This window comes from Lissotriton vulgaris, chromosome 5 (assembly GCF_964263255.1).
Source record: "Lissotriton vulgaris chromosome 5, aLisVul1.2, whole genome shotgun sequence".
Lineage (NCBI taxonomy): Eukaryota > Metazoa > Chordata > Amphibia > Caudata > Salamandridae > Lissotriton > Lissotriton vulgaris.
In genome coordinates, this window is record NC_141693.1 from 1,151,975,658 (window position 1) to 1,151,987,971 (window position 12,314).

The window sequence follows — 12,314 nt, forward strand, 5'->3', positions numbered from 1 at the left end:
TCTATTGTATTTGCAAGTCACCCCTTGGCTCAAGAATTATTTCCTGCCTGAAAAACCTGTTTCCTTCTTCTATCCCCCTTGCTTTGATCTGTTTTCTCTAACCTTTTGGGATAGGTACAGGACTGTACCCTATCTCACTTTTTATTTTTGATCCTTCTTGGGTCAACAATATTCTATATTATTCCTTAAATAAACTCACGCCCGGCTGGGCGTTGAAACTATATAGTACTGATTGTAGTCTATATTATTATCCTCTCGCCATACTGTAACTCCTTAGGACCCTTGTTCCCTGTAATAAGTTACTTAACCCATGGTCCGAAGGCCTTTAGTGGGTTCCCTTGTATTCTTAAAACAATGCTCATTTACATAGGCCAAACGAGCCAGAAAGTGAAACTATGGATTGGCCAACACAGAAGCAGGATAAGGTGCAAGACAGCTAATGCACCGCTTGTTGAATATTTTTCAGAAAAAGGTCACAGTGACAAAAACTTGGTATGGACTGTGATAACAATCATCAAACCCCCTCCTAGAGGAGCAGACATGTCCCTTTTGCTCAACAAGGAGGAACTCCATTGGATCGTTAAAACCAACAGCATCAGGAATGGCCTGAATCGTCTCGAAGATTGGACCTCCCTACTGTAAACAAAGCTTACATGAAATAACCCTCTAAATGTTATTCTATGTACTGCAATGCCCCTGATTAACTTGAACAATATTTACTCTTTTCACAATATTCACGACCTTAAGATGGCCGCCGCGTCTGCACACCATGACTAGAGGTTTCACTTCCCCAGTCCTTTTTCACAGTTCACAGCCCAACCAGCTCCCACTTCTGCAGTCCATCATCGCTTTCTGCAGACCACATGGTCCTTTTAAATAACTTGCCACACGCCAGTTCTCTAACACCAGAACCCCACCATCCGCCACAGCGCCGCCGACTTCTGCATGTAAGTAACCTGCATGCGCCGTTTCCTTTCACTTCAGTCCCACCAAGCCCTGCTGGGTAATTGACTCCACTGAACTTTCTCCCCAGACCGAGCTATTACGCTCCCGATCCAGACGACTCTCCACGCTGGACAAGGCAGTACCGGTAATTATTCTACCAGTAGCACGCCATGCCGCTCACCCCCCTGGTCGCACTCAACCCTTTTTAATGTTCAACCATTACTTTTCCAGATTCCTCCTATGTTCATGGTATCTGCTGATCCGATGATTTGCCTGTTGTAATACGCGTAGGTTTTAGTCTCTATTTTTGCCAGTCGCATGCTCCGTATTTATGTTCACCTGCACTCATAACGTTTGTGCCCTTCACTACATGACTGCCCCACGAAACCCGGTTCAGCCTCCGTCTATATTTGTGTTTTATGGTTTATTAGACCTTCACTGACAACATTTCTGACCGATCTCACTCTGGTCACTGTGTCACATCGAAATTTGGAACACTTGTCTCCATCACTGCGCCTAAATAGTCTGCCCTCACGGTACTTGATAATTTGCTCCTCAATGCGCCGTTATTTTGTCATCACTGGCACTCAAATACACCCCTCTTACACGATGAAGTCATTTCCCTGTTGTCTTTCGCAATCCTGGACACTGAGTTCCACCATGCGCCGTTTTTCTCCACCACGAGCACATGAATATACTCTGTTTTAATGGAAGAGATGAGGTTGCAAATTTCCAATACAACATGCCTAATTTCATGTATTTCTTCTCTCCCCTTTTCTCCTCCTTTTTCCCATGTAATGTATAAATTTATAGAATTGCGTTAAAAGGCAGTGTAATATTTAAAGACTACAATGACTATATTTTTGTCCTGATGATGATGCCCCTCATTTAACTTAGGCATCGAAACGTCGTCGACCAAAAAAAACCCTTATGCAATATGACATTTAAAATACTGTGAAATGCAATGGTGTGGTTATAACATTCTCTGTCTGTAACACTGACTACAAGTACACAGACATATTTTTGCTTTGCTCCTTTTACCATTCTGTTCGTTGTTTTGTCTGAATGTTGTGGGTCACGGCTGTGCTGACTTGTTATTATTATGTTCATTCAGTTTTATTAAGAAAATTGTTAAATAAATTCCTTGTCCGGCTGGACAAAAGACATAACACTTATCAGGTGTGTGATTATTAGCTCAGTATACCATTGTTTCCACGAGTAGGGACCACTGTTTTTTGTAGCATGATACTGCCCAAGGTCCCTATGGCATACCTTTTGGGTTCCCTTGTCTTTCCTAAACACAATAAACTAACCGGCGACTTTGGGGGCAAAGTCTAATGAGAGAGTCCCTGAGTGAGGCCTACAACTACCCAAGGTGGTAGTGTTCTATGCATAGGGCCCGTACACTGATGATGAAGCCCTGAGGCCCACAGGTTTCTGTGAAAGGTTATTTATGCCCCATGACATGCCCAAGGTGTTGCTCAGGCTTTATGTTCATGATTTACACCTAACCTGATGATTTCATCCCAGGTCTACGGCAAGGGTGATTGATGCCTGAGCCTGGAGTTGTAATGCTTTATGTTCTGGCCTGACCTAATGCCTTTATGCTAAAGAGGTTGTGACAATGCATTCAGGCCTGACTGTTAATGCTCTTATGCTAATACAGTGATGCATAACTTTCTCTTGTCACCCTAAGGAGAAGCCTGAGGAGGATACCTTCATCCCTAAGGCCAGGTTTGTTTAGAGAGTCCCAGGGTGAGGGGTTATACCTGCCCAGAGTGGTAGTGTTAGACGCATCAGGGGGCGCTACTGACTACGTTTTAAGCCCCGGTAGCATGATTTATGCCTAATGTATTGCTGTTGGTGTTCTGATGCGTTGTTGCATGCTCCTATATGGATGCACATGCAAATGTTCCGACCTATTGCTCTATGTTCATGTCAGCATGTTTATGCCATTTTTATGCACACTGGGTTTCCTGCCGCATGAGTTCTGCCTAATGCAACTATGCTGATAAGGAGTGTGGAGTGCCTAAGGTTATGCAGGATATGCTCACCTGTTCATGCCTCATGCTAATGTGCTGAGCTGGGTTCAGTTTGTTGCCTGTAGTTTCTGGCTGTGATGCATTTATTGTCAAACTTTCCTTTACCCTATGCCCTGTTTCAATGGTCCTGGCAGCGGCCCTAGTGGCGCTGCCCTGTAAATAGTCCCCGTATAAGTCATTACCTAGTGCTGGCTGGCGCAGTTTATTGGTAACTGTGTTTACGTTCTAATGTATTCATCTTAAAATACAAATATTGTTTTTCACCCAAACCGGTGTGGACTCTTTTTGTAGTGTGCCTTGTGTGTCGCCTGTGTGTGCTGCGCGGATGCTTTACACAATGCCCTAGAGTTTAGCCTACCCGCTCCGCACAACTCTACCCCATTTCTAACAGCTGGATATGCTTATACATAAGCTTAATGTCTTGTGAAACTAGAAGCATCAATTATTATTTATTACAGGGGGTTTTCGGTAGCCTATGTTTCTTATGTCTCTTTTCTATTTTACGGCTCTGTTAAGAGTTTAATCCTGATCATAATTACTGATTTAGTTTTAGTCTGTTGCTTATTGACAGATCAGTCATTGATTACCCTTTCTTGAGGCAAGAATCCTCTCCTCTTTGGGAAATTTTATTTATAGTCATTAGCACTGAATTGTCCCGCCCACATGCAGGATCCTGGTGCACGTTTTACAAAGCATATGAAAAATATATATAGGCTTTTATTTTGAAAAAGATATGTATTTCTTACATTTTTCATTCTTGAAACCTGGGGCAAGGCCATAATATATTATGTACATTATGCAGCATGTTTTTAAACAGATGAGCTATTGGACCTGTGGTCAATAATGATGGTAGAGATAGGAGGATACCAAGTAAACAAATTTCAAGATTAAAGATGGTTCTGACTAGGAGTGGATGAAACTCGTGGTGTTTCATCCCGCAGAATTCCACGGAGTTACCAGAAAACTCTGCGAAATTCTGCAGTGTTCCAGGAGCTGTGGAATTTTGACACTTCGTTCTAATATTTAGTTCTGGGAGCTTGTTCCCCGCTGTAAAATCAGCGAGAACGTCACCATGCAGCTCGCCAGACGACGCTGCTTCTCTCTGCTGCTTTAGTAGATTTTTTCCATGAGCAGCAGCTTTCTCAACTCGAGCGGTAGCGATCTCCGGCGACCGCCCACGTAGAGAAATTTAGCCGGGAGGCGTTTTAGCGCTCGAACATCACACTAGGGGATGCAAATTCTTGTTGGCCAACTTAATGTGGGCGAGCCCCGCACAGGGAAATACTCTGCCACGCTGTGGTTGGCTGAATGTTGCCAGACCTCCACACTCCAAGCAGAGCACGTATTGGTAAAACCTCTGTGAACTCCGCTGGCAGCGCAGAATTTGTTGCCCACCCCTATTTCAGAAAGTTCAGATCTGTGGAGGCAGCCAGCGGCTTTCTTGGAAAAGTCAAGGTATGCTGAGTTGCTGTAAGCCAACTTGAATTGTACAAAGGCATAGTCCACCAACATTTTGTAAGAGAAAGATAGGAATGGCATTTTAGGCCCGAGCATTCTAATCTAATAGTAATATGACTTGATCACATTAGCAATCTGGTTGTCCATGTTAAGATTGATAACTAAAGTTACGCTAAGCTCACAAATAGGCTTGACTGGCTGGGGCATTCTCCAAGTATGGCGGGCAATAGACCATTCTCCCACAGGTTATTTCAGTTCAGTTTGAGGAAATTGCTTTCCATCTATTTGATGATAGTGCTCATGAAAGCTTGGATCCCAGCTGTGGAATTTTATGGGTCCTCTTGCAGGTTGAACATCAATTGTGTATCATCATAAAGATAAGAGGTTACCCTCAGATTGTTTAATGTCTCTGCAGGTGGTTGTATGTAGAGGTTGTAGAGGGGGCATGATCATCCTTTGGCCACATCCTGCATGCAGAATTCAGGGTTTGTCAAGTTTCCAAAAATTTATACCTTTCTGGGTTTTACTCCAGTTTCCCCATCAGTTTACAAATAGACAAATAATTGCAAAAATTGGAAATGTTGACTACCGCACAGAAAAGTTCTAAAACTTACCTTTAGGCTGGAGCTAAGATGGCTGCCAAGCAGCAGCTAATTCTGAGATTCAACTGGGAAGAAAGCACTTAGGAACGCAACATGTCAGCTCTCACAGAGCAGTGCACCAAGATGAGCGGGGTCTGGTCAAGCTGGTTTCAAGGTAGAGCAAAATGAACTAGAAAAGCCCAAATAGGCTACCGGCCCACAAGGGGATAAACTACAATAAATTGTATCATGAGGCCCTATGAAGCATGCAGGCCTCCGGCGCTGTAAAGGGTGGAAAAGGGAGCAGAAAAGCAGCAGTACTGAGAGTTGGGCTCAGGCTGGGATGGACAACATGGCAGTGCCAAGAGGCTGACAGATTGAAAAGTACGGAGATGTGGGCAGCCTGCAGGAGACAAAGGGAGTCACTCAGCAGCTATGGTAACTGAAGTTGAAAGGAAGGCGGCAGGAGTAGCAGGTGCCTGGTGCCCAGCCAGCAAGATGTGAAGTGAGGTTGCAAATGCCCATGCCCTTAGAGAAACTGGGAATGGTATGCAGGCCTTCTGGGAAAGAAAGCTGAGCACATGAAGTCCAGGGAATGCAAAGGCCCTGTTGATGGGTGGCTGTACAAATGGTGAAATAAAGATAAGTGCAGCAATATTTATGATCCGGCTGGCGACGTTTCAACGTGGTGGAAAGAGGATCCATAGTTTGAAAAACACCTGTGCATTATTTAGCAAAGATGTGTGCCTTTTGGCTGGACATATGGGTCTGACGTAGCCTAAAAAGGCAGAAACAAGACAAGGGAACCAGCATGCTCAAGAGAAACATTAAAGAAGGGGACACTGGCTTACCAATATACACATGCTGGGGCAATTGGTGGAAAGACAGAGTGATGGCCCAGCACAGCCCTTTGAGAACAAACATAGAAGCTATGCAATGGCAGAGTGTGGTTACTGAGATTGGCATTCGAACTAGGAGATCCTGTGATAGAAACTGGAGATCACAAGATGGGACAGGAAGAAAGTAGAAGACAGTTTATCCTGGGCAACAAAGTGATCTATGCTGTAAGTGACAAACATCCACTCCTTCTCCCTCTGTACAAATGCAACAGGTAACCTGGGAGGAGCCACGGAGGAATGGGCAAGTAAAGGCAACATTGTCACCAAACGGTGTGTGTTTCTCTTGAAGAAGAATGTACAGCTGTAGCTTTCCAATGTCAAAAAAGCAATCTAGACAAACAGTTTAAGGAGGGGCTGACCAAGCTACGCTTTTATTTAGGTGAGGACAAGTGGTAACACATGCCACTTTTTTTATTTTTTTTTTATTTTTAGCTCTTCCTTTTTCCAGGTCCTGAGGAGAACCCCGCTTAAAGTATATTAGGGGTTTGAAACACGTCAAACTTTTCTTATTTGACCAAACAAGTGATCTTTAATTTTAAGTATCAGGTCCACTATATGTCGAATGTATTATTTGGTGAAATCTTGAAACATAGAAGCATATGTTAAAGTATGGAGACCTGAATACGATGCTGTTTGGCTAATTTCCCTACACGGTTTGTGTTGTTTTCCAACAATTTGAAGACGCTTTCTTTCAAATAATTTCTCAACCTTTCCCCTGGGTCTTTTGTCTGTTTTTCTTTCTGTCTGTCCATTCATTAATGTTTTGGTCTATGTAAAAATTCTTTTGGAACTTGAGCTTGTTCATGCACTAAAAGGTTTTGTTTAAATGAAATCAAGGTCTTGTCATACATGTGACCTAGGATTAATTTCGTATGTGTCTGTAATTTAATGTGGTACAAGCAAAATTGAGATTGCTCATTGAAAAATTAACATGAAATAAAAAATGATTTTTGGATGAAATTGAATAAAAATAAAAATAAAAATATCTTTTTTCAGTCACTATGAGTGTCACGTGTGATTGGTAGCAGTTAGTAGCTGAATAAGCATCAGTATTGGCAAAGAACATAGCCAAGCAGACAGGGAGCTCATGGGCCAAATTGGGAATCTTAGTTGTCACTGGATGTTTGCCAACTCTAGTGGTGTGAAGGCTAATGTAATGCTAAATGACAATATATCGAAGAGTATCAGTACAGACAGGGGCGCCCATCAGAGCTGTCTGCTGTCTCCTCTTCTATTTACCCTCTCAATACAGCCATTAGCAGTGGCAATACGTTTAGACCCAGGTATAACAGGTGTTCAATTCATTGAAAAGAACCACAAGGCCCACATAATTGCCGATAATGTACTCTTGTTATTGACAATCCTGAGACTTTGCTGAAGGTCATTTTGTTCTAGTTGGAGGCATTTGAGTAAATGGCGGGATTTAAAATTAAGGAACAAAACAAAGATATTAAGCCTGAGTCTGTCCAGCAAGAGGATATGCAGGCTTCAGGGTAGCATCATGTTTCAACGGCTGAGTAGATCACTTCAGTGCTTAGATATAAAACTCGCTAACTCACTACTCTAGTTTTAGCAAATTGAATGCCTCGTGCTTCTAAGAAGACCTAGATAAATGGAGATCATTGTCCCTTGCAAAGTTGAGCAAGCTGGACACGGTTAAAATGAATTTGCTGCCCCTCCTTTTATATATTTTCCAAGCTCTACTGGCCTCAATTACCAGAGACGACAGGGGACTACTGAAAAGTGTGTCTAGAAGGTAAGAACAGCGAGGGTATCCAGGAGAATCCTGAATGTACTAAGATCCAAAGGGGGTCTATATGCCCCAGACCTTAGGCAATATTATCATTCTGGGCCCACGAGACTCTAGATACACTGACATCCTTGGAAACTGATTTAAAAACTTGGTTGTTATGAGCAGTGCAGTGGGGGGGGAGATTGCTGTGAGATGTACTATGGTTATTGAGGGGGCTTGGCATAAATCTGCATATGCAAGTACCATCATTCACACTCTGCACCTCCATTGGAACTCAGTAGCTCAAAGGTTAGGCCTGACATCATTCATGTTTACTCCCACACCAATACATGGTTATCCAGAGTTCACCTCAGCACTGATATGTGCACACTTTCAAATCTAAAGGGAGGGAGAATGTTTCACCATATGTGACATGGATATCCAATTATTTAACCAGTGCAATCATAACATAACGAAGCAGATAGATTATAGTAAATGCATACAAGGCATTTGGTAAGGGGCTACCAATAAAGTAGCAGCAACATGAAAACGACTTTCCTTTAAACAGTTGATTGTCAGGTACCCCTCCTCTAAGAGGGCATTATTGGACCTATGTATACTGCTAAACGAAGGTGTAACTCCTCGGAAATGGAGGTACCAAACATCCTGGGAACAGGCAACAGGTGCAGAGATTAGTGACAAAGGGTGGGACACGTTATGGGAGCCTCTAAAGGGGGAGACTGTAAGAGGTCCCATCATAAGGAACAGTTCAGCTGGTATTTGACATCACAAGAATTGCAAAAGATATATCCAGGGGTGTTGGGTGCATGCTGGAGATGTAGGTCTGGTGATGGTTCTATAGCTTATGTTTCGTGTGCGTGTTGAAGAATTCAAGGTTTTTGCATGTAATTGTTTAGCCATATATAAGATATAATGGGCTACCAGGCTCTGGCATGCTAAGACTGAGGGACCAAATGATGGTGGCAGCTAATAAACCAAAAACAATTCTTGTGGGATACTTATTGATGGCAGTCATGTGTAAACAGGCAGAGACCCTAACAGGTGAGTAGTCGCGCTTTACAAGAACCCAGATTTTTTGTTTGAGCCACCTTAGATGATTAGATGTCTTGAGATGCTGTGGAATGTTCTCGCCATAGGCAAAATGGTATATGATATGGAAGGGCAACATAAACAATTTAGGGCCATTTCACACCCTCTAATCCACTCTCTGTATCACATTGATAACACAAAAATAGGGCGGAAGAGATTTAGGGCTTTGGGCATACTGACAGTATATGAAGCACCATGTTAAGAAAGATGCAATGATTACAGACGAGAGTTTGGATCATTCAAGCTATCATAGGAAGTTATGACGAGGTCTGTGGGGGAGTAAGATGGGTGGGGATAACATTTTAATTCTGTAAATTGTGGGAAAAGCAGGATGAGGTGGGAACCTATCATAGCTAGCGAACGAAATCATGTATTGTCTGAACACTTTAACATTTCAATACAATGTTTGAATTGTAAGAAAGGTGAAAACCCAGTGGTGGAATAACTGAATTTCCCAAACTGTCTTTTTATGAAAGTTGTTAAGAGGAGGGTGATCATAGCTAACCGATTCTTGCACAAGAAAATAATTTTGTGAACCGGGCCTTTATATTGATTCTTTATCATTTTGCTTAGAAAGCTGCTGCAGTTCGGTGTTTTCCTGAACCTTATTGAACTTTTGAAAATGAGAGCTCTGTTTCTTTTGACACATGTAAAAATGGAAAATGTTACTTGATGACGATGACTGGTAGTTTTATAAAGCGCAAACCATATCTATGATGGCTTCCGAGCGCCAGCTGTTTTTGTAGCATCGCCTGATGATGAAGAAACACAACTCTCGTCATTGTTTATCTTTTCAGAGTTTGGATATGTGCCTGGATCTTCATAAAGAAATTGGTCACCTGATTGACAGCACATCAAAGGCCGGGGTAAGACTTGATAACCATGCGGCACCTGAACGTGTCTGTAATTAATTAATATAAGCTGATGATTGGGAGAAAGAATGATTTTATGGTTTCCTATACTGGTAAAATCACTAAGAAACATTACTGTTAAACGTGGTTCAATATCCTAAACAATAGTCCATCCCTTATATCTTAAGTCTTTGTCAAGAAAATGTGTTCTCGTGTTTACTGCAAAAAATAAGTCTGTGATTCATAGAGATTACTGACAAAGGGATCTCCAATACAACAGTCATGGAACTCGAATATCCGGGATCGGCAGAGCGCAAATATATGGAGTGGTTGGTATTAATCACAAGACAAAATTCTCACCAAAGAACAAGCAGGTGCCTAGATGAGTTTTTAAGAATCAGTAAATGGCCTTCACGAGTAACAAAATGTAAACCGTTTTATCTGAGCAACCTAGATGGCAAACTTTTGCGGCTGATGTGTCAGAGCTTAATGCGTCTAAGGTTCAGAGACAGGCACATCTAGTAGGCTAGATTACCATGAGCAAGAAGGCATGTCTTGAGTAGGTTAGAGTAACACTAGCATAGGGCAATGCTTTTAATTATTTCACAATCCCTCTTTTTTGTTCTATTTTTTACACAACCATGTTGGCTCTTCATTGGCAGGGAGCATGCCTGGAGGCATGGCTTACCGGCTAATGGCCTGATTTAGATCTCGGCGGAAGGGTTACTCTGTCATAACGGGGATGAATATCCCCTCCACCGAAATATAAATCCCATTGGATTAAATGGGATTTATGTACCAATCTTCTGACATCTAAATCAGGCCCTAAGCACAAAGGGAGCAATATTGCAAACCTGCTTGCACTGAGTCTAACTCAAGGAAGGAAATGCTGGGGGCCCTTGCAGAGTGTTGGCACTGTCTGGAGAGCGGCTTCATGTGCATGGGACCCAACTATTAGACCGCACCCCAAGGATATCTACATTTACCGGGACGCCATGAACTCCCTATGACTTTCTTTGTGGCCCACTGTGCCTTTGTTAAGCCATTGTTATACTATATTGCTGTAGCTAGAATGATGCTACGCAGATCTAGGATTCCCTACACTAGACCTGTTGCTTTTCACTGGAGTTGTTTAAAGGACAATGAAAATACAGAAAAGTATACTGAAATTTAAGCCATGTTGTGAAAATGAACTGTGAACTATTTGAACATTTTTCTTGGACTTTTCAAGACAGCAGGATTGTGACTATCCTAAAGTAACCCTGTGATGTAACAGCAAAGATTTTTAAGTCTGAACTATAGTGCAAACATTATGCATTAATTAGGGTAAGGGGGCATGGCCTGACGCAGCGAGAAATGGCCGCTTGAGCGTGAGCTCAGTCTCTTCTGCTTTGCGTTCCTCTTCTTTCTCTGCTGCAGATGGGAGGAAGATCAATCGGCACACAGTGAAGCACACCGGAACTGCCAGGTAATGCAGTGAGACGTATCCAGCCCTAATCCCTCAGTGGAATGCTTTGTACGACATGCTGAGGAAACTTCGCACTCTGAACCCGCGCTCCAGGCCCACAAACATGAGCAGGCCTTATGCAATGATCTGACGGGATTGTAGCACACATTCATTACTAACCTCAACTCTGCGTTTTTCCCTCCTTTCCTCTTCATTCCTTGACAAATGATATAGAATCATGGAGGGAATGTGATTTATGTTCCCAAGTCCACCTCGGCAACACCTAGAAAGGCTGTTAATCTGGCTCCATGACACGTCTTTTTTCCCTTTTAGACAACAGTGTTACAGCCTGTAGGAAAGTAGGTTACTTATGGTCACTCCTACTTATCCAGTATTGGGGTATCTTTCATAGAGTCACATGCCTGAATCATTCCCCGTCGCCGAGGATGGAGTCCCACAGTAAAATACAAAAGCAGTGCCTAAGTAAATAACAGTAGTAGGCTAAAAGAAAGCCCAAGGGCCTAAATCTTAGTAGCCTATCTACATCATTATATGAAAAGAACTAAAAAATAGTTCCAACCAATCAGCTACCAACTCTCTCTAGAACCTTCCCAGCAGAGGCAGTTCTCCTCAGATTTTCACTGCATGTTGTGAGGAAGGGAGTCTCCCTGAGTGCCTACTCAGTTCTTCACTTCATTTCTTCAGGATGTCCGATAAGAAGGCTCTTTAGACCCTATAGGACATGTGAGAAGAAGAGGGTCCATGTGGATGACCAGCATAAAGACGGCATCTACTGCCTTCATCCAAAGCATGTTGCTAAGGATTGTAGAATTTGCCGTACCTTCCCTACTAAAAGTCTTAGTAACAGGGAGTCAAGGCTACTTTTATGGTTAAAATCTTCCTCGGCTGAGGAGGATGACAAGGCCTCGACTTCAAGTAAAAGGGCTAGATCGCATGACAGCGCTTTCAGTGAGGAAAGAAAACATCACAAGGCTTCCCATGATGTTTCTGACCATTCACAGAGGTCTGGGTCAGAGGCACAAACTGTTTACAAAATAGGAAGGAATCCCATCAGTCCACCAAAATGGCAGAACTTCATCATCTGGGATTAGTTGTGGATTACACAACCAGTCCAGCTGACCGTAATAAATGGAAAGCTGTACCAAACCCAGTGATGGATACTACCACGACTTATTTGTAGTTAGTGGTGCTGAAAAATTTGCAGTGTTATGAAAAGAGAAAAAGAAAG

The 12,314-nt window shown here is 42.7% G+C and overlaps 1 protein-coding gene across 2 annotated transcripts in view; it reads left to right on the plus strand.

Annotated features, from left to right (window-relative positions):
- Window positions 1-12,314, plus strand: part of ENO4 (enolase 4) — a 485,281-nt gene that overhangs the window by 188,498 nt on the left and 284,469 nt on the right. For both annotated transcript variants that reach the window (XM_086922915.1, XM_086922916.1), the window contains exon 7: window positions 9,565-9,633. In XM_086922915.1, coding sequence (XP_086779041.1) covers window positions 9,565-9,633 — 69 coding nt within the window. The remainder of the gene's footprint in view (window positions 1-9,564; window positions 9,634-12,314) is intronic.